The sequence below is a fragment of the Grammomys surdaster genome, unplaced genomic scaffold (assembly GCF_004785775.1).
Source record: "Grammomys surdaster isolate TR1022 unplaced genomic scaffold, NIH_TR_1.0 125429, whole genome shotgun sequence".
Lineage (NCBI taxonomy): Eukaryota > Metazoa > Chordata > Mammalia > Rodentia > Muridae > Grammomys > Grammomys surdaster.
Window position 1 is genome coordinate 1327615 of NW_021620296.1, and position 21678 is coordinate 1349292.

Sequence of the window (21678 nt, forward strand, 5' to 3'; positions counted from 1 at the left end):
AGATCCCGGGGTGCAAATTATATCCTGAGAGGGCACTGGGAAAGGAATGGGAAGACAGGAGTATGAGGAAGAGGTTGGTACCTACAGGCCCAGCCTTAACCTTGGGCTGGACCTTGGTGTAAATGCACACTTTACAAGACCACGTGCCCAAGACCCACAGCCGGAGAGGGGCTGAAGGGAACAGGTGCTGGCATTTCACCTCCTGCTTTGGAGATGTCCCCTTTGGCCTTTCCTGAGTGGTGACAGGCTCCAGCCTTAACAGACCTCCCCTCCAACTGGCTCCCCTCCTAGGGGCTATGAAGAATCCCAGCAGGGCCACCTGTTGGTAAGAGCTCAGGCTTCTGTCACAACAGGCCTGTCACCACAGGCTGTGAGTATTCTGGACTTTGAGGTCCACTGACTGGCCTGTCCCCTCTGCCTTTGTTTTTCTGCAGTACACCTGTCAATCTGGGGTCTCAGGCCACCAGCTTTTATTCCTCAGTCCCTAGGCAGAGTTGTCCCTGCCTTAGTAACTTCAGTCCTGTCCCTTTCAGAACTGGGCAGGATATTGCACCCAGCCCTCAGACCCTAAAATGCCTTCAAGCTTACTTACTTACCTCAGGTTTCCCTTGTCAGCAACAGGACTTATACTCTGAGGAGGAACACACCCAGACATCAAATCCTCACCATAAAGAACATGTATTTAACCCCAGGGACAAGCAAGGGTGGGGCTTCGGGGTGGGAACCTGCGTCTGGATTGGGCAAAGCAGTTGTCTCTGCAGGAGTGGGTTTTAAGGAGACAAGGGGAAATCTGTGCTAGGGTGAGTTGGGGAGTCCTGATTGGACAGGTCAGCCAGTGTAGACAAGTAATGAATTTTGATAGCTGGATCTTGTTTTATTCAGGCACAAGGAAGTAGCCCTTGGTGGTTGGCTTGAGGAATGTAATCTAATGGGTCAGCAAGGGAGCAGGCAAGATCTGCCGGTACCATGTTTGCCATGCTTGGGTCCTCTGCACTGGGACGTCTGTCTTTCCCTCTCTGCCCGTTCTATGGGGTCTATAGGCAGGTCTTATCCCTCATTTTTGCTTTTTGAGACTAGGCCTCCCTATATAGTCCTATATAGTCCTATATAGTCCAGGCTGGCCAGGAGCTTCCCGTCCCCCTCAGCCTGTGGATGCTGGGGTCACAGGCAAGCAGCCCCACATTTACCTGAAAACTTTTTTTTAAGTAAAGTTTTATCTTTTTTATATAAGGCTAAAACAAACAAACAAACAAACAAACAAACTTCTAAGAAATCTTGGCCCAACTCATACTTCTGTGACAACATGCTTTTTTTTTTTCCCCCAGACAGGGTTTCATGTAGCCCAGGCTGGCCTTGACTTCATTATGTAGCTGTTGATGTCTCTGAATCGCTCCTGCTTCCGCCTCCCCAGTGCTGAGATGATAAGCATCAGCCACAATACCCATCACAAATGACACTTTTGATTGATTACTTAATTTTATTATTTTGAGACAGGATCTCACTCTGTAGACCAGGCTGGCCTCAAGCTCCGAGATCTGAGAACTGCCTGCCTCTGCCTCCCCAGTGGTCCTATTGAGGTGCAGCTTTTTCAGGGACTTTAAATAATTTATCTTATGTGTATGGGTGTTCCCTGCGTGTGTGTATGTGCATCTCTCGGGTGCCGGTGTCAAGGAGTTGGGGGAGCTGCTTGGTCATGTTTGTGTCTCGCTCTCGACCCGATGGTGCCGAAGCCCGCTCTCAGGAATGTTCCATTGTTTCCTTTTGCTGAAGCCTGGCTGTGCTCACAGCACTCTTGAGGTCATGAGGTCACGCCATTCTTGGTTTCTTCATATTTACCTTTGATCAGTTAATTCCTATTGATTCTGAAGTCCCAGGGCTCAATAACACTGTGTCTCAGATGACTCCGATATGGATCTGTGGGTGCTGCTGGCTGTCCCTAGTCCTTTCTTCTTTCTTTCTTTCTTTCTTTCTTTCTTTCTTTCTTTCTTTCTTTCTGTCTTTCTTTCTTTCTTTTTCTTTTTTTTTTTTTTTTTGGCTTTTCGAGACAGGGTTTCTCTGTGTAGCCCTGGGTATCCTGGAACTCACTCTGTAGACCAGGCTGGCTTCAAACTCAGAAATCCGCCTGCCTCTGCCTCCCAAGTGCTGGGATTAAAGGCGTGCGCCATTACTGCTCTGCTTCCCCAGTCCTTTCTGACAGTGGTTTTCTCTCCTGGTTTTTAGCATTTCCAAGTCTCACAATTATTTTGTGGGGTGTGGTGGGACTTTCCTGTCATTAGGAAGACTGAGGCCAGAGAGATCAGGAGTTCAAGGTCAGCCTGAGCTCCATAAAATGTGACCTTAAAACAAAACAGAAAGAGAAACAGAAAAGAAGGCAGTAAGATGGCTTAGCTAGCAAAAAGCATTTGGTATCAAGCCTGAGACCTGAATCAGGGCGCTGGGTCCCATTATGGTGGAAGAAGAGCACTTACTTCTAAACGATGTGCTCTGACCCATGCATGAGAGTGGTTGCACAAGCACACACACACACACACACACACACACACACATACATACACACCTACACACACACATACAGAGACACAGACACAGAAAGACACACACAGACACACACAGAGACACAGACACACACAGACACACACAGACACACACAGACACTCACAGAGACACAGATACAGACAGACACACACAGATACACAGACACACACACATACACAGACAGACACACACAGAGATACAGACACAGACAGACACACACACATACACACACACACACAGAGACACACACACACAGACAGACACACACAGACACACAGACACACAAACACACAGAGTCTATTTTACTCAGTGTGGATGAACACACTTGACATACTAGCCTCTCAGGAGACTAAGACAGGACGAATGCAAAATGAGGCCATCTTGGATAGTATGCCACACTCATGCCGGATGTTCTCAGTTTAGATGGAGGTTCTGAAAAGGCCCCCACACGCTCAGAGGTGTTACAAAGTTTACACATGTCAAAAAATTCCTGAATAGAGGGCTGGAGAGATGGCTCAGCCTTGAAGAGCACTGGCTGCTTTTCCAGAGGTTCTGAGTTCAGTTCCCAGCAACCAAATGGTGTGCTTCACAACTGTCTGTAATGCCATCTGTAGTGGGATCTGATGCCCTCTTCTGTCATGCAGGCAAACATGCAGATAGAGCACTCACATAAACCATAAATGAATCTTTAAAAAGTTATCTATGCTCATGGTTTATCAAACATTTAGATTTTATTAAAAAAAAACAACGGCCGGGTGGTGGTGGCGCACGCCTTTAATCCCAGCACTTGGGAGGCAGAGGCAGGCGGATTTCTGAGTTCGAGGCCAGCCTGGTCTACAGAGTGAGTTCCAGGACAGCCTGGGCTATACAGAGAAACCTTGTCTCGAAAAACAAAAAAAACAAAAAAAAAAAAAAAAAAAAACCCCCGGGCTGGAGAGATGGCTCAGTGGTTAAGAGCGCTGACTGCACTTCCAGAGGTCCTGAGTTCAAATCCCAGCAACCACATGGTGGCTCACAACCATCTGTAATGAGATCTGATGCCCTCTTCTGGTGCTTCTGGTGTGTCTGAAGACAGCTACAGTGTATTCATATATAATAAATAAATAAATCTTAAAAAAGAAAAGAAAAAAAAAACAAAACCCCAAAAAAACAAAAAAACAAACAAAACAAAACAAAAACAAAAACAAAAAAACAAAAAAACAACGAAGTAAAGCTGGGTGATGGTGAAGCATGCCTTTAGTCCCAACACTCAGAAGGCAAAGGCAGGCAGATCTCCACATAGTTTCAGGACAGATAAGTAGATACCCTGTCTCGAACAAGCACCTGCCTCGCAAATACCAAAAACAAACCCGAAAACAAACCAACCAACAGAGTCCTGTTGACTGTCCCTGCGGGCCATTTGCATGTAACAGGCTCACTTAACACTACCTGGATCTGAACGAGCAGGAGGGGCTCAGCAATCAGCCATTACAGACGTGATGGAGTAGAAATAAAGGGGTGTGGGGGGGGGAGAGGGAGGAGGACCTGACCCGGCTGAGGGAAAGCTGTCACAGAAGCCAGTGCGGAATGTGAGAAGGCGCTGCCTGAGAGAAAAGGCTCTGACTGGCTTGTTATGGAGAAAGGCACAGGATTGGTGTAAACTGGAGGGGGCGTGGCCCTGGGCTCCCTCAGGGGGACGCAAGGGGCTGGCTGAGGCTGGCGGTGGCTTTTGGGACTGGAAAAGCTCAGCCTGGGATATGGGAGACTCCAAAGTTGTTGCGGGGAATGCATTAGAGTTGTTGGGAGGAATGGAGAAGTCTGTGGTCGCTGTCACAGCTACGGCAATGGCTCACAAAGCTCAACAGGGCTAAGCTTGGTGCCCCACACCTGCCAGCCCATGGTTCTGAGATGGAGTTGGGAAGATTGTTTCGGGGAGCCTAGTTTATGTCTGCCTAAAACCCTCTAGCGACTGGCTGGGGGCGTGGTTCAGAGGAAGAGTGACAGCCTAGACTCACCCAGGGAGTGGCTGGGGGCGTGGCTCAGGAATCGAGTGACAGTTTAGGATCTCACAGGGAGGGGCTGGGGGGGTATGGCTCAGGGGTAGAGTGACAGGCTAGGATCCCACAGGGAGGGGGTGGAGCCTGGCTCAGTGATACTTTTGGAATTTTGGTTTCTTGAAAAAAAAACAGAAATAAAAGGAAGTGTTTTTATTTTAACCCCAGGTGTGTGGATACGGGGGCTGCTTTGGACTTGCTGCAGCAGTTGGCTATGATTTATGTCATGCTCTAGCAGAGGTGTGGTTTTGCCAGCTAGTACTGTGATAGGTATAGGATAGGTGGTTGGTTTTTGTTCAAGGGGGGTTGGTTGTGGTTTGTTAGTCATACTCAAAGAAATAAAAGGAAAGAAATTAGATTCAGAGATCTCTCCCCCTCTATCCTTCTTTCTCTCCTAGGTAGTGATAGGGGAGAAACTGGGGGATAAAGGGTGGGAAAAAGAACCCATAAAGTTGCAAAAACAGGCTACAACTCAAGGATAGGGTGTCAGCCTAGACTCCCCCAGGGAAAGTGCTGGGATGTAGCTAGGGGTGGCTGGTCACGTGAAGCCCCAGGCCTAGCTGCAGAAGTAGAGAAGGATGTCTGGCTAAACAGCTTGGGAGTGTTGCAGAATAGAAAGTCTGACTGCCCCAAGGGCTCACAGCTTCCTCCATCACTTCCTCCCTCCCTTTCCTCCATCCCTGTCTCCATGGAGACCAGACAGCTGCTTCATTAGTTGGCTGGATCTAGGTGTGGATAGAGGTGAGGCATGTGACCTGAGTCCCAAGTCTGGCCTTGTGGAATTGACCACTGATTCATCTTCTCTCCAGGAGGCTTGCACTCCCATGCCTTGACTCCCAACCCTGGGGACAGGAAAAACTCAAGGACATTTCTCTGTCTCTGTCTCTCTCTCTCTCTGTCTCTCTCTGTGTGTGTATTTTATAGAACTTGAGGTTCACAAAATCTAAAGGAAACCCTTTCCCCAGCTGGTTCATGGCAGAGATGTAGTGTGGAGCTCCAGGCCCAGAGTGCAGATAATGACATTAACACTCACTACTAATGTAATGGTGCAGTCTGTCGTACCCAAAGCTGAGAGACTGAGGCAGGAGACTCATCAGTTTAAGGCCGCTGTGGAATATATAGAGGTGGAAAAGAGAGAACATTAGAGTCTTAAGCAGCAGGAGAGTTCACACTTCAGCCAAGGGCTCCTGGGTTCAAATCCAGAGGGACTCTGTGAACAAGCATGAAAAGATTGAGCAAATGAATGAGTGGGGAGTGGGGGATGGGCTGCTGGGTCCGTTGTGCAGAACTCTCAAGCTCCCGCTCTGTCCCCTACACAGAATCAGAGAGCACAAGCTTGCTGGTCTTCACCATAGCTCCAGCTCTGATGCTGTGGTAAGATCTCACCGTGCAGCTCTGGCTGGCCAAATACTTTCTATGTAGACAAGGCTGACCACATACAGAGATCTTCCGACTTCTGCCCCCTCCCCAGTGTGCTGGAATTAGATGCATCCAGGCATCCCGGACTCATCACATAAGGCCGAGGGAGGATGACCTTGGAGAGTCTGTGGCCAGCCTGGGCTACACAGGGAGTTCAAAGCTAACCCAGAATATAAAGGGAGTCCCAGGCAAGGCTGGGGTAGACCTTTAAACTCAACACAAGCGACTACAGGGTAGCTCAACTCTTTTTTTTTTTTTTTTTTTGGTTTTTCGAGACAAGGTTTCTCTGTGTAGCCCTGGCTGTCCTGGAACTCACTCTGTAGACCAGGCTGGCCTCGAACTCAGAAATCCACCTGCCTCTGCCTCCCAAGTGCTGGGATTAAAGGCATGCACCACCACCGCCTGGCTCTTAAGAGCTCTTAACTGCTCTTGCAGGGGACCCATGTTCCATTCCCAACACCCACAGCACAGGTTCCAACTGCAAGGAACTCCTGCTTTAAGGGATTTGACACCCCCTCTGACATCCATGGATGCACAAATACTGCCAAGCCCATTCTGCACTTGATCTTAGCCAGAGGGCAGAGAATGGATCAATCCCAGTTCTGTTTCCGTTATAACCACAGAGGAAATCACAAGCCATCAACTTTTGCAGGCTGACCAGCCAAGGGGGAGGAGTCAGGATTCAGGAAGCCAAAAAAGACAGGGAAATTAGTATCCAGGAACCTCAGACCATGGCTTGAGGCCATGGCTGTTGCTACATACTGATGAAGGAGGAAGTTTGGCTTGGACCAGTCCCGGGTAGAACATCAGTCAGCAGTAGGCTTGATTTGGCTTCCTGATGTTTCACATCAGTCCTGATTTGCCTTTTGCTTATTTTTCGTTTGTTTTAAAACAGTCTGTGTAACCCTGGCTGTCTTGTAAACACTGTGTATACCAGTGTTGGCGTTGAACTCACAGAGATTCTCTTGCCTGTGTCTCTAGAGAGATGAGGTTAAAGGCATGAATCTTTGTCTTTTTAGATTGTTGTTTCTTTTTGATATATGACCTGATGTAGCCCAGGCTGGACTCATATTTTCTAGGTAGCTGACTGTGAACTTCTGATTCTCCTGCCTCATTCTACTTGAGAGTGATGAAGCACCTGGCTGGGCCTAGTTGTTTATTCCAGAGACAGGAGGCTCCCTCCTGAGGGGAGCCAGCTGGTCCTTCTTGGGATGGACAGCATCTCAAATACTTAATATGGAATGGCCATAAAAAAAAAGGATTGGACTGGGCGGTGGTGGAGCACATCTTTAATCCCAGCACTTGGGAGGCAGAGGCAGGCGGATCTCGGTGAGTTTGAGGCTAGCCTGGTCTACAGAGCAAGTTCTGAGACAGCCAGGGCTACACAGAGAAACCCTGTCTCAAAAAACAAACAAACAAACAAACACACAAACAAACATGGAAGTTTGGGGTAAAAATGTTCCAGAAGGTCTGGATGGGAGCCACACAAACAGTCTCCATCACACATAGCCCAAGTGAATCCCAAGCTGTCTACTGTCCCAGGGTATGGGAAGCTGTGGAGGCAGGAAGATCACTAGTTCCAGAGTCATCCAGAGACAAACTGACTTGGTGTCAGATGGCTTGGTGACTTTACCCCTCCAAAAGGTCCTTTTTTCCAAAATGATAGGAACAGTGTTCATACTGTAATGTCTGTCTCCCTTGGACCTGCCCCACCACACACACCTAGCAAACCGCTGCACATCCCAAAGCTCTCTCTGTCAAAATGCTAACTTAGGAAGCTCGCAGTGCCTATCAGACTCCGGTTCTCTGCGGAACCCCTGTGATGGAATGAGTTTTCAGGGGACAGAAATTCTAAGCGTTGGTGAGTGGGAGAATGAATGAGTGAATGAATGAAAACTGAATGGATGAAAATTTGGGAGGGATAACGGCGTCTTAGTACAGAGCCAGTCTCAGTCCGCTAAGGTCTCCCAAAGCCTAAAGACAACTGACAGAGGGGTGGAGAGGAGGGGGCGCTTCCGGCCGGGGTCTCCCGTGCTTCCGGTAAGCTCCTTGAAGGGGCGTGGCCAGCGGGCGGGGCGCTCAGAGCGTCGGGGCGGTGCGAAGATGGCGGCGGTGATGGCGGCCCCGGAGGCTGTGGAGGCGCCCAGCTCCCTGCTGTTGCTGGTGGTGGGCGGCGAGTGTGGCTGCCCTGGGCTGCTGACTTACGTCCTGGAGGAGTTGGAAAGAGGTCGGGTCCATGGGGACCTGGGGCGACGATAGCGGGGCGGGGCGTCCGGGTGGGGGTTCCGGCGCGCGGCGGGCCGGGGTCCGGGTGGGGTGTGGGGTCCCCGGACGCAACGTTCCGGGCGTGGCCTACGATCCAGGCGGGCGTGGGGGTGCGCATGTGCCTAGTGGCCGCCTGGACAAAAATGCTGCCACATGGGTTACTGGGTCTGGGTGGGGCGCGACGGGCTGGGATCCGCGTGGGGCACAGCAGATGGGGCGTCGGGTTCCGAGGGTGCAGGGTTCGGGGAGCGGCCTAGGGCCGGGTGGGCGCTGCGACCCCGGCTGCGGGGTTCCGGCGGGGTGCGGCCTTCCTTCCACGGCCCCTCCCTTCTCCTGGCTTGCACGTTCCCGCGGCGCCCGGGGGCCTGCTTTCCCCCGTTGCTAATTGGTGTGTGGGTGGCGCGGCTGCCCCGGGGATGCTTGGCACGAGGGGAGGTGACTCAGGCGCACCTGCCACACTGGGGCATCGGGTGCGGCAGCATCGTCTGCAACGGGGCATCGAGTGCGATGCATGCGCCTGTCACCCCTGCAGTCGTGAGCTGAGGCCAGAGGAGCACTGCAAGTTCCAGGCCAGCCTGGGCTACAAACAGCCTTTTCAAGATAAGTGCTGGGGTTCAGTCCATAGAACTGAAGTTGCCTGGAATGCTTGATCCTGGACTTCATCTCCAGCATCCTTCATTTGTCATCTCAGCACCTTTGAGATGGACGCCGCCTAAGGGGCTTGTCCTTAATTTCATAGAGCAGTTGCAACCAGCCTGGAGTACATGAGACCGTGTCTCAAAAAATAAAATCCCCAGAACAATGTAGAATGCCCATCTAGGTGCATGGTCCTTGAGGCTAAGTGGGACAGGCTCAGCTACAGGCTGGTCGGAACGACAAGCAGCGTCCCCTTGCCTTCTGAGAAACGGTGATGTGCTGGGGAAGAGGACCCAAAGCAAACAAATCTTTCATGGTGTCAGGGTACTCCAGGATTCGAAGGCCTGGAACAGTTCTCAATCTGATTCACGACCCTTTTGGAGAGGGTTTGCATATCAAATATTTACAGTTTGTAACTAGTAAAATTATAGTTATCAAGTAGCAATGAAAATAACTTTATGGGGCTGGAGAGGTTGCTCAGTGATTAGGAGCAAACTGTTTTTCCAGAGAACCTGAATGAGGTGGAAACTTAAGGATTCTTTGGCATGTTAGTTGGATAGGGTTTTGCTGGGGGCAAACACGTGAAAGACGTTTCATTGAAATAGACACAGATATAAAAGGCTCATAAAGGAACATTTCACTGAAGCAGACACAGGAGAGAGGATATTCTACTAAAGCAAACACATAAAAGACACGTGATGAAGGCTTCTTTGCTAACAACACGCATGTATCGGTCCTCCTTACATTGCATAGTTGAGCTGCTTTTGTTGAGACTCCACAAAAAACAAAATCCACCACCAACAACCCCCCCCCCCCAAAAAAAAAGAAACTTCTGATGGTATAATACAGTTTCTTTCCACACTGACTGATTAGATACAGGTGCTGACACAAGACACACAGTGGACATGTGTTTGAGGTATAAATAGGCTCCATGGAATGACAGAGACGGAGCTTGGCTTGCCGGTACAGCTAGCTGTGCAACACTTGTGTCTCACATCTTTGCTGATCTTCTGTTCCTGAGAGAGGCACAGCTGAGAACTTCCCCTGATGTTCCTGTTGGTCCCTTCTGCTGACTCAAGTTGAGGCAGAGGCCTGGCTGTCTCTCCTAAGTTGTATCACCACTGTTGCTCACCAGACTCTACCAAACTAGACTGCTGACATATCCATAAAGGATTTACAGATAGATCAAGTTGACACTGCCAACCTATAAACCGATTTCTAGACAACACAGATGAGGGTTACTCCAAAAAACATTTCTAAACCGGTCCACTTTTTCTATATCCTTTCTTTTTGCCACTACCTCTAGTGAGTGATAGACTACAAGAGAGGTTAAAATATTTAAAATCCATCATTAAAAATAAGATTTAGCCGGGCGGTGGTGGCGCATGCCTTTAATCCCAGCACTTGGGAGGCAGAGGCAGGTGGATTTCTGAGTTTGAGAGTTCGGGGCTAGCCTGGTCTACAGAGTGAGTTCCAGGACAGCCAGGGCTACACAGAGAAACCCTGTCTCGAAAAACCAAACCAAAAAAAAAAAAGATTTAAAAAAATTAAAATTACACCTGAGTTCAATACCCAGCACCCACATCAGTTGGCTACAGCCACCTGTCAGTTCAGGTCCAAGGTATCCAATATCCCTGGCCTTCATGATGACCCACATTCAAGTGTGTGTGTGTGTGTGTGTGTGAGTGAGAGAGAGAGAGAGAGAGAGAATGAGAATGCACATACACAATTAAAAGTCTTTAAATAATAATTTCATGATTTGGCGTCCCAACATGAGGAACTGCTCACAGCATTAGGAAGATTGACAACCACTGGCTTAGAGAGATACCTGACTTATAGTCTGAAGGAAAGGGACACAGTTAGGGACCCTGCACATGGGGGATAGGTGCAACGGGGTGCTTCTCAGGTTGGAGTAGCCCAGGAGAGCCAGGTATGTGATGTCAGCACTTTGGAGTTGGAGGCAGGGGACTGTTGTGCAAGCCAGTGTGTGCTAGTGTGAGAGACACTGCTGCCCTAATTCAGTGACTAAGATGGCCTAGTAGGTCATGTGCTAAGTACCTGTGACTGTCAGAGCTCAGCTTGGCAGTGTGTGCCTGTAATCTCACAGGAGAGGTGGAGACAGGATAGTCCTGAGCACTCACTGGGAGCCAGCCCACCCACTTGATGACCTGAAGATTTATTGAAGGACCCTATCCCTGAATGTAAGATCTAGAGTAGTTGAGGAAGACACTGAGTATTGACCTTTGGCTCTATATGTACACACAGTTATGCATGTGCATGCACACACATAGGTACATAGGTGTGCACATACATACATGTGCATACAGAAAAATCCCCCAAAAGTTCAGAATCCTAATAGAGCAGAGATGTGAAGCAGATGGCCAGCCAGGCATCTTGTTGGTCAGGCCTCAAGTCAGAACTGCCGAGGCCTCCCTGAGACCCTTGACTCTGCCTCCCCGAGACCTAAGCTGTGGGAGCCAAGCAGGCAGAAGGGATGGCACTGGCGCTCGCTAGGCGCTCAGCTTTTGTCTCCTGCTGTCTGCAGGTGTTCGCTCGTGGGAGGATGTGGACCCCGCTGTCTGCAGCCTGGATGAGCAGCTCAAGGCCTTTGTGTCCCGGCATTCAGCCACCTTCTCCAGCATTGTGAAAGGTGACCTGCCCCACTCTGCCTCCTTGGGTCTTTTGCCGCTCACCGGATGCCAGGCTGCTGAGTCGCAGCTGTATGCTGGGCATGGGGTGAGGCACTGCTAAGGCCAGCACATCTGGGGTGCAGATGCCGCCTTGGCTGTGGGATGGTAGAAGCAAGTCATATGCTCTGCCCCTAACTTACAGAGGCTGCAGTGATGGAGGGAAGGGCCTGAGAGCTGGGAGCCAGTAGGGAAGCAGAGACACCGGGCAAGCTCTCAAGGGATCCTGGGGTGGCCAGAGCAACCCCTTTGTGGGTATTGCTTGTAGCTCGGCCCCACCCAGTCGGTTGAGTCACCATGTTCAGCTGCAGGAAGGGAAGGAAGTGTCCCTTTGGGTCACAGTGACTTCCTGCTCTGATTCAATGGAGAAAAAGCTGGAAGTGACCTACTGTGTACTACAGCCCCTCTGAAAGCCCCTTCTGGGTAGTCACGTGTTCTCTGGCCTGGTCTGCTGCAGTTGTAGCAGCATCTTACAGGGGAGAACTGAAGCTGCTCTGCCTGCCTGTCTGTCTGTCTGTCACCTCCTGGTGCCTCTGGCTTAGGTGCTGAGCTCTGCTGGTGCTGGTGAACAGCCTAGCACCTCTGGCTGATTTCTGTGTTGTCTCTGCTTGAGGCCTAGGGCACCCGAGGGCTTCTTCCATTTTCTCTCATGTTTGTTCTGAGCTATACCGGGTGCTGTAGCACCCTGTGTGGGTCCTGCAGCTTGAGTACCTGAGGGTCTCCTGGACTCTAATTTGGCATTAGGCAGCCTGAGTCAGGGCCTGGACCTGTCATCCCACAGGGCAGCGGAGCCTGCACCACCGCGGAGAGACCCTAGAGACATTGGTCCTGCTGAACCCCTCAGACAAGTCCCTGTGTGATGAGGTAGGAGCAGGGCCCTTTGTTCTCCTTACTCAGACCCAGCATGTATGCCTGATGCTTGTGCACCTACTTCCTCTCATAGAGGAGGGGCAGGAAGGCTGGAGCCTAGAGTCGTGGGATGTACTGTGTCTAACTGAGTGTCGCTGTGCCCTGGCTGGCTAGGAGTCTTGGCTTTGACCAGCCTGCACCTTCCTCCCAGGCGTAAGACAGCTCTGGGACTCGGCTGCACCCACAAGCTGATCTGGGAATGATGTCATAGGCCTGTTGTCCCAGCAGCAGGAGGCAGAAGCAGGACTAGGTTAAGGCTAGCCTGTGTTTTCATAGAGGAACCTGCCTAAAGAGAGAGAGAGGGCTTGGTGGGTCTCCACAGAAAGGACTCTGATGCTGGAGGAGCCCTACTCAGCAGGCACATGGCAGCTGGCCTCGGGGAAGGGGAGGGCTGTGGTGGGCACACCTGGCTGCTTCTACTTTCCTGCAGCTTCTCAGTTGCCTCTGACAATGAGTTCAGAGCTGGGGCCTGGCCCAGTGCTGCTCACGAGGCCGCCCACCTCACCCACAGCTCCGGAACCTCCTGATGGACCCCGCCCCTCACAAACTGCTGGTCCTGGCAGGGCCCTGCCTGGAGGAGACCGGGGAGCTGCTGCTGCAGACTGGCGGATTCTCGGCCCACCACTTCCTGCAGGTGCTGGGGGACAAAGAGGTAAGCAGTTCCCTTGTCCCTTCTGCACGGACCTTTCCCAAGCTTGTGCTCTGGGGTGAGAGAAGGGCCCGAAGCCTCTCATCGACTGCACAGTGAACGGGGAGGGTGCACAGAACAGTGCTGTGGGCCAGGAAGACAACTCCACCAGAGACCCTGGTGGGCTTGGGGTGACCAGTGGCAGCTGGTGGGGATTAGAGGAAGTGGTGTCGAGTCCTCAGGTCCAGGTGGTCCTGTGCTTGCCCCACAGGTCCAGGATGCACTGGCCTCGGCACCAGCTGCCCCAGCCCTCACTGTGTCCTGTCCAACCTTTGGGGACTGGGCGCTGCTGGACCCTGCACCTGGGCTGCGGCTGCGACTAAACCCACCGGCACGGCTGCCGGCCTCAGAGGGCCTTCGTGTCTTCCTGGAGTACGTGGCTGAGTCGCTGGAGCCGCCATCGCCCTTCGAGTTGTTGGAGCCTCCGGCTGCAGGCGGCTTTCTTCGCCTGGCTCGGCCCTGTTGCTATGTGTTCCCGGGTGGGCTGGGAGATGCTGCCTTCTTCGCTGTCAATGGCTTTACGGTGCTGGTTAACGGTGGCTCTAACCCCAAGTCGAGCTTCTGGAAGCTGGTGCGCCACCTAGACCGCGTGGACGCCGTGCTTGTGACTCACGCGGGTGCTGACAGCCTGCCCGGCCTCAACAGCCTGCTGCGCCGCAAACTGGCAGAGCGTGAGGCAGCCGCAGGACCACAGGGACAGCATGAGGAGCGGCTACGTCGCCTGCTGTCGCCTGCGCTGGGCGTGGTGTTCCTGAACGCTCGTGAGGCTGCATCGCGGTTGCGTGGGGGCGAGGACGAGGCGGTGTGCGCGCGGAGCCTGCTGCGGAGCCTGGGCATCGCGCCTCTGCCGCTGCAGCGTGGCCCACAGCCCTCGTGCCCCATTGTCCTTTTCGAGAAGCTGGGCGTAGGCCGCCTAGAGCTCTTTGTGCTGCACCCTCCTCCTGGGGACCCTGCGGCGCCTGCCTGTGCTCTGCTCGTGTGGCAGCCAGCGGCGCCTGGTGACAAGGTGGTGCGGGTACTGTTTCCTGGTCGCACGCCACCCGCGCGCCTGCTGGATGGGCTACAGCGCCTGCAGCACCTGCCGTGCCTGCGCAGGCCGGTAGTCACCACACATGACCTGGAAGCGCCCTCCAGGGCCAACAGCCAAGATAGTCTGGCCTCGAGGGACAGCGCACGCAAGGAGCCAATTCGTGGCACTGTCGGCTGCATCGCCAACAGGGGTGCCATGCGAAGGGAGCCTGCCCTGGCCACTCGTGACCCAAAGAAGGACACAAGAGCTGGGCCCACTCGGCCTACCCCCCGAGACACGCGCCGCTCAGGGCCTGGTGTGGTCAATACAAAGCCTCGAGTGTCACAGAATGGGCCTCGTGCCCCAGTTCCGGCAGCGCCACCCACAGCCCCTGTGCATGAGTGCCCTGGAGAAATGGAGACCATCATGGAGTCTGAGCGGCCATCTGCCCCATCCCCGACCCTGTCCCCAACTCAGTCCCCACCACCTACAGCACCAGGCAATAGCCCCAAGCGCCTGTCACTCAGCCCTCTGCGCCCGGAACCTGCCCCTGATGCATCGCCCTCAGCTACAACGCCCACACTGACCACGCCCTCTCTGCCCGCGGAGCTGGGCTCACCTCATTCAACCGAGGTGGATGAGTCCCTTTCTGTGTCCTTTGAGCAAGTGCTGCCAGCAGGCGACTCGGGGCTTAGCTTGCCCCTGCGCCTCGCGCGCCGCTCCACCTCTCCTCATGATGTGGACCTGTGCCTCGTGTCACCCTGTGAGTTCTCACACCGCAAGCCACCCCCTCCTGCATCCCCAGGCAGCTCGGACAGCAGTGCTCGGTCTCAGGAGCGGCCACCCGAGACACCACCCACGTCCGTGAGCGAGTCACTGCCCACACTGTCTGACTCTGATCCTGTGCCCGTGGCGGATTCTGATGATGACGCAGGCAGTGAGAGTGCGGCCAGGGACCCGCTCCCTACACCTCGTGTGCCACCACCCCTGCCGGACGCACCAGGAATCTGCATGGTGGACCCGGAGGCGCTACCGCCTCGTGCCCGGCAGCCCCTCAACACCACCAATCCCAACCGTAGCCGCAAAGCCCCTGCTAGGCCGAGCTCTGCCGCTGCCACCTCCAGAGCTTCAACTGTAGCTGCCAAGACAAAGGTCCCTGCGGGGGACCGGAACCGGCCACTCAGCGCCCGCAGTGAGCCTGCAGACAGGCCGGGCCGTGTGCCCCTCACCAGGAAGCCCTCGGTCCCCAAGACTGTCCCCAAGACGGCCTCTGCCACAAGGATCACCTCCGGTGAGTCCCTTAATCCTCTTGCCCCCGCTTTACCACCTTCAGGGAGGCCTTCTGGTCAGGGTCTGGCCAAGTTTGCTTTCTAGGAAGTTCTTCTGGATCCTGGGCTTTTCTGCTTCTCTTCATCCTGTTGAAATGATGGTGTTTGAGACATCTGTTGTCTTGGTCCCCGCATGGCCTCTGTCAGGTGCTGAGTGGTGCTGACAGGGTGTGTGGTCCGTCCTGTCCACCACTGCTTTCTCTAGCTATCACCTGCTCAAGCTGGCCGTCTCTTGTCTTGTGCTATGGGATGGCTGCATGTCCTGCCTGCTGAGGCTGAGAGGGTGAGCTGCTGTTCTTTTTGGTGTTTTGAGCAGCTTTTGTGGGCATAGTGGTGCAGACTTTGATCTTGGCACTTGGGAGGCAGAGGCAGGTAGGTCTTAGGAGTTTGAGGCTAGGCTGGAGAGAGACCCTGTCTCAGAGACAGACTGAGAGGGTTTTGCACTGCTGCCCAGGCTGGCCTAGAACTGGAAATGATCTCCTCCCTCCCTCTGTGAATGCTGATTTAACAGGTGAGTGCCTGGGCTCAACTTTGCGTATGACTTCCAAGGGCAATGCCTTCTGGACCCCCAGGCCTGCCCTGAAAGTAGGAAGTGGCTCCCTGCCTACTGTCCAGCCAGGCAGCACTGAGTCCTGTCTCTGGCCTGCTCCCAGCAGGGCTCTGGTCGTAAGCACTGCTACAGGTCAGATCAGTTGTTGGCCTAGTTGCACATGGCACCACACTGACGAGAGATGAGGTGACTGGGAGAGACTTACTAGCTCCATCCACCTAGAGTGGCTCCTGGTGACCTCACTGGAGACAGGCTCACACCTCTGAGGACGTGCCACAGCTAACCATGGCACCAGCTCTCTATGTTAGATCCAGGCAGGGATGGTGTTTACAGCTTCTCAGGGCTCACACGCACCCAGAGAAGCCCAGGCTCAGCAGGGCCTTGCAATGGCTGTGACTTGGGTCTGCCCTGTTCCTCTGCAGAATCCCCAGTAGGGCTATCTGTCCTGAGCAGAGCCGCCATTGGCCACACTGGCAGTTCTCTGCAGGCACCTTGTTCCTCATGGCACCGAGGGGGCTCTCCTGTGCTGGCACTCTCTGTCACTCGTGTCTCAGCACTTACCATGTGACTAGCTCTGTGCGCAGCCTCAGTTGTGCACATCAGACTGCAGGCTGCTTACTCTCTGGGCACCCGGCTCAACGGCCCAGTGCAAAGCCCCAGGGATTACAGGGTGCAGGCATCTGGGGTGTCCTGCCCTTGCCAGCAGGAGGTAATAGCCTCCTACCACATAGGGGCCTTGTAGCTACATGATGCCACCACCAACCTGTACATCCCCACAGGACCCAGTAGCCGCCCTGCACCACTTGCTGCTGGCTCCCCTGTGTACCTAGACCTGGCCTACCTGCCCGGTGGAGGTGCCGGCCACCTGGACCAGAACTTCTTCCTGCGTGTGCGTGCACTCTGCTATGTCATCAGTGGACAAGGCCAGCGCCAGGAAGAGGGCCTGCGAGCTGTGCTGGATGCACTGCTGGCTGGCAAGCGGCAGTGGGACCTTGACCTGCAGGTGGGTGGACCACTGGACTCTGAGGTCTTGCTTCCAAGAGGTGTTTCCTGCTCAGCCTAAGGACTCGAGGGCATGGGGCCTAGGTGCCCTGTCCCTTGTGGGACAGCTCTGGGAAACAGGTGGTGTTGCAGCTGAGAAGTGCCATCAAAGGGTTGAGTGCTCCAAAGCTGTGTGGGGCCAGGGCATGGGGGCTGAGGGCCTCTGGTTGAGAAGCACACTGTAGGCTGAGCAGATGCCGCCCCGTGTGCATGTGTCTGCTTCTGGGACAGTAGAGACAAAGGCCCCATGCCAGAGCTGTACCAGCTCCGTGGGGCTGCAGTCAGGGGTGTGTAGAGCCATTAGACGGCCCAGGGACAGTATGGCTCAAGCACAGTGGTGTGTGGGAGATTCATGGGTGTGTGGGGAGTGGTGGGCCAGCCTGGGCGGTGTGGTAGCACCTGACTATGAAAGCCTGTTGGTGCTACGGGGGGATGGGTCATCAAGAGGGGAGAGGAAGGTCACCCTCTGCCTGCTGTCCTCCCAGGTCACACTGATCCCCACCTTCGACTCTGCGGTGATGCACAGGTGGTATGAGGAGACGCACGAGCAGCACCAGGCGCTGGGCATCAGGGTGCTGGGCAGCGGCAGCCTGGTGTCCATGCAGGACGAGGCCTTCCCCGCCTGCAAGGTGGAGTTCTAGCCCCACGCTGCAGGGCGACCTGGGACAGCAGTTCCTTGCTCTGACCAGGCTGGAGCTGTGCTGCATGTGGAAAGCCAGACACCGCGCTTGAGTGAGCCACAGTGTGACATCCCAGCTTCCATCTCCATCACCGAGGACGCGAGCCCGCACTGCTTTATCGCTTGTACGTGCTCTGCCATGTGTCACACACAGCTCTCCATGCCTTCTGTCTTAGAGCTCAGGTTACAGAGGCAGGGAGATCCATGCGGAGTCCAGGCCAGCCTGGGCTACATAGTGAATCCTTGTTTCAGAAACCACAAAAAATAAAGCAGACAGCTGAGAATTTGGTCTTGCTGTCTCAGGTCTGTATTGCTGTGTCAACACCATGGCCATAAGGAACTGAGGACAAGGGCTTGTTTAGGGCAAGAGTGCAAGTGACGCAGAGGCCTGCTCCTCACCCATCAGCCTGCTTTCTTACCCAGGCCAGTCAGGTGGAGGCACTTTCTTATTGACAGTTCCTCTTCCCAAGTGAATCTAGCCACCCACTAGTAATTAGTTAGTAAGGAATGAAGGCTAGGGCATGCTGGGCAGTTTTCTGTCCACTTGAGCTAACGTCATCTGACAGGAGGGAACCTCTATTGAGAAAGTGCCTCCAGAGGATTAGGCTGAGGGCAAGCCTGTGAGACATTTTCTTTTTTAAAAAAGATTTAAATTATTTTATGTATATGAGTACACTGCAGCTGTCTTCAGACACACCAGCAGAGGGCATCGGATCCCATTCCAGATGGTTGTGAGCCACCACATGGTTGCTGGCATTTGACTACTGGAAGAGCAGTCAGTGCTCTTAACCACTGAGCCATCTCTCCAGCCCAGGACATTTTCTTAGTGATCAATGGGGGAGGGCACAGCCATTGTGGGTGGTGCCATCCTTGGACAGGTGCTCCTGGGTTCTATAAGAAAACTGAGCAAGCCATGGGGATCAAGGCAGTAGGCAGCCCCCCTCCATGAGCTCTGCATCTGCTCCTGCCTCAGGTTCTGCCCTCTGAGTTCTGTCCTGACGGCCTTCAGTGTTGAGCTGTGCTGTGGAGGCATAGGCCGAAGAAACCCTCCCCCAGCCCCCAATTTGATTTTGGCCATCGTGTTTCATTACAGCAGTGTACCCTATGACACTGGGGTGTGACCAGCCTTGGAGCTTGCTGGAACACCCAGCGTCATGGCTCTGTACCAGGCAGTGAGATGGGCACCCACTCTCTGGAGTCTTGATTCCCGCCTCACAGCTCCAGACCAGGCCACTGTGAAGCAGCTACGGGCTGTGCACCGTCACCAGCCAGGCCGCTTGTACTGCAGGCTCTGGGTGGGTGCTAGGTGGGTACAGAGCTGCTGGCACAGATCATCTGGAGTCTGAGAGCAAGGCTCTGCCCCACAGGTGTGTTCTGTGGGGTAAGTCACATGTAGTGAGACCACAGGAGTGAGTCCCAGCTTCCTTATACCAGCTGCTCTCCTGACACTAGTCCCCTGCAGCCTTACAACACAACCAAGGTGGACACAGCCTCCCTCCCACAGCCTTGACGGAGGGCAGGGGCCACCATCTCGGTCACACCATGGCTCTCTGGTCTGACTCACTTTGTATTTTTTGGCACACTTGTTGCACTCAGAGAACACCTTGGAGGGATGGCTTCCATCCTTCACTGTGTGGGCTCAGGGGTTGGACTCAGATATTCTGGTTTAGTTGCAAACACCTTTAACGGTTGAGCCATCTCCCTGGATTTGCTGAGGCAGTAGTAATAGCCCAGGCTGGCCAAGAACTTGGAGCAATCCTGCTTTAGCATCCTGATAGCTGGTTTGGCAGACATGGTCTCAGGTCTAAAACTTTTAGTCTTTATTTTATATATGTTAGTGTTTGCCTACCCATATGTCTGCAGCATGCACCTGCAGTGTGCATAGTGGCCAGAAGAGGGCATCAGGTCCTCGGGAGCCACCAGGGTTCTCTCCAAGTGCTTCTTAGCCACAGAGCCCTCTTGTCAGCCGGGCTACAGCAGAGTGTGTGGTTAGAACAGGCCACGCTGACCCCTTTGGCCTCCCCAGGCCTGTGGCGGGCAGCAGAGCTCCGAGGGCTTCAGCTTTGGAGTGTTGTGGCTGTGGGCTAACCTGTTCACCTGCCCTTGTAACAGAAACCACAGGATGTGCATGAGTCCTGGGCAGGGAGCCCCAAGAGGAGCCATCAGTGCACCAGTGTCCAGCAGTGCTCTGAGTGCACCCAGTCCACACAGGGTGACACCTGGAACTCCTGGTGTCCGGCCTCCACCTCCATCTGTGGTGATAGGATGATAGGCCTGGGCCGCCCCATGGCGCTGGGGTGCGTGCAGATGCAGGGCAGTCTTTAGACTGCGCCACCAGCTTGCCTGGCTGTCCAGTGATAAATGCTTTACAGATATCTGAAAGGAGGGTCTGAGAGGCCTGGCGGAACAGCTCAGCTCATGGCCAGAATGTGATGGGGGTGACAGGAAGGGGCCAGAGAGGCCTCTCCAAGGCTCTATGTCCAGTCCCTGCCATCTCCAGCAGGCTTCCTACAGTCTCCCAAAGTGATGTCACCAGCTGAAGAACAAACATGTGAAACAGCTGACCTGGCCAAGGTGTGAGCCAGTGACCCTAGTGACCGAGACTGTACGCCTGGCCACACCTGGAAGACAAGACCCAGAGCAGGTTCTGAACTCAGCTTTTTTGCTTTTTATGGCTTTTAGACAAATTGGCTGTCCTGGCACTCACTCTGTAGACTAGACTGAACTCAGGTTGGCCTTGGTCTGCCTCTGCCTCCCCAGTGCTGAGAGGCCAAGTTTAAGTGGACTCTCGGTGTTTGGGAGGGGGAGGCAGATTGATCACTGCATCTGAGGCCATCTGTCTCAAAAAAAAAAATTCTTTGTCACTTTAGTGTGCTGCTGTGCTGCTTGGGGCTTAGTCTGGGCCTTTAAGTTAGCCACTGACTCTCCCTGACTTCTTTGCTGAATGGACTCACCTGCTGCTGTACCATCCTTCTGCCTCAGTCTCCCATGTACCTGGCTCTCTCTTTTCCCCTCAGGGTATGTGCTCACTCTGCCTAGCATCCTGAAGTGGTCACAGCTCTAGAGACTGGCCAGGCTGTCTGGATGCAATTTGCTCTGGTCAAGGCCAGCAAGCTTTATATAAAGGGCCATAGTGCTGCGGGCTGACCCTGGGAGCCAAGAAGACAAAAGACAGCATCAGCTGGTGCTCTGTCAATCCTAGGCCGAGGCCTGGCTTCGGGCTGCACAGGCTAGGCTGAGAGGCTGTGTGGTCATTTCTGGAAGCCCTGCAGTTCGAACCCTTTCCCCCATAGGACCACTGACCCACTGACCCACTGACCCACAATGACACAACACTTCATGACTATTTGGGGGCAGGTCAATCCCATCTGAGGCCCACTACAAAAACAAACAAAAAGAATGGGGCTAAAGAGAGGGCTTGTGGGTTAACTGGATCTCTCCAGAGGACCTGGTTTGATGCCCAGTACCACAGGGTGCTCACAACTGTCTGTAACTCCAGTTACTTATTTATTTTAAGACTTATTTATTTTATTTATTTGAGTACACTGTAGTTGTCTTCATGCACACCAGAAGAGAGCATTGGATCCCATTATACATGGTTGTGAGCCACCATGTGGTTACTGGGAATTGAACTCAGGACCTCTGGAAGAGCAGTCAGTGCTCTTAACTGCTGAGCCATCTCTCCAGCCCCACCCTGAACATTTATCTTTGCCCAGCATGGTGTCACATGCCTTTAATCCCAGCATTCAGAAGGCTAAGTGAGGCAGGCAGATCTCTTGAGTATGAGGCCAGCCAGGACTACAGAGAGAAACATCATTTCTCTGTAAACAGCAAAAGATTTTCTGTTCTACACACACACACACACACACACACACACACACACACACACACACACACAC

The 21678-nt window shown here is 53.5% G+C and overlaps 1 protein-coding gene across 4 annotated transcripts; it reads left to right on the top strand.

Annotated features, from left to right (window-relative positions):
• The first annotated feature begins 8066 nt into the window (after positions 1-8066).
• On the top strand, positions 8067-18063 carry Map1s (microtubule associated protein 1S). 4 transcript variants are annotated; one of them, XM_028786093.1, is made up of 7 exons: positions 8067-8214; positions 11434-11538; positions 12357-12439; positions 12996-13136; positions 13384-15472; positions 16839-17062; positions 17586-18063. In XM_028786093.1, the coding sequence occupies exons 1-7, from the start codon at positions 8091-8093 to the stop codon at positions 17739-17741; spliced, it is 2922 nt and encodes a 973-aa protein (XP_028641926.1). In that variant the 5' UTR covers positions 8067-8090; the 3' UTR covers positions 17742-18063. The 4 variants fall into 4 exon arrangements, with proteins under 4 accessions (XP_028641926.1, XP_028641929.1, XP_028641927.1 ...); XM_028786094.1 differs by lacking the exon at positions 8067-8214 and having other exon boundaries at positions 11450-11538; positions 12320-12439; XM_028786095.1 differs by lacking the exons at positions 8067-8214; positions 11434-11538 and adding an exon at positions 11554-11624.
• The last annotated feature ends 3615 nt before the right edge of the window (positions 18064-21678 follow it).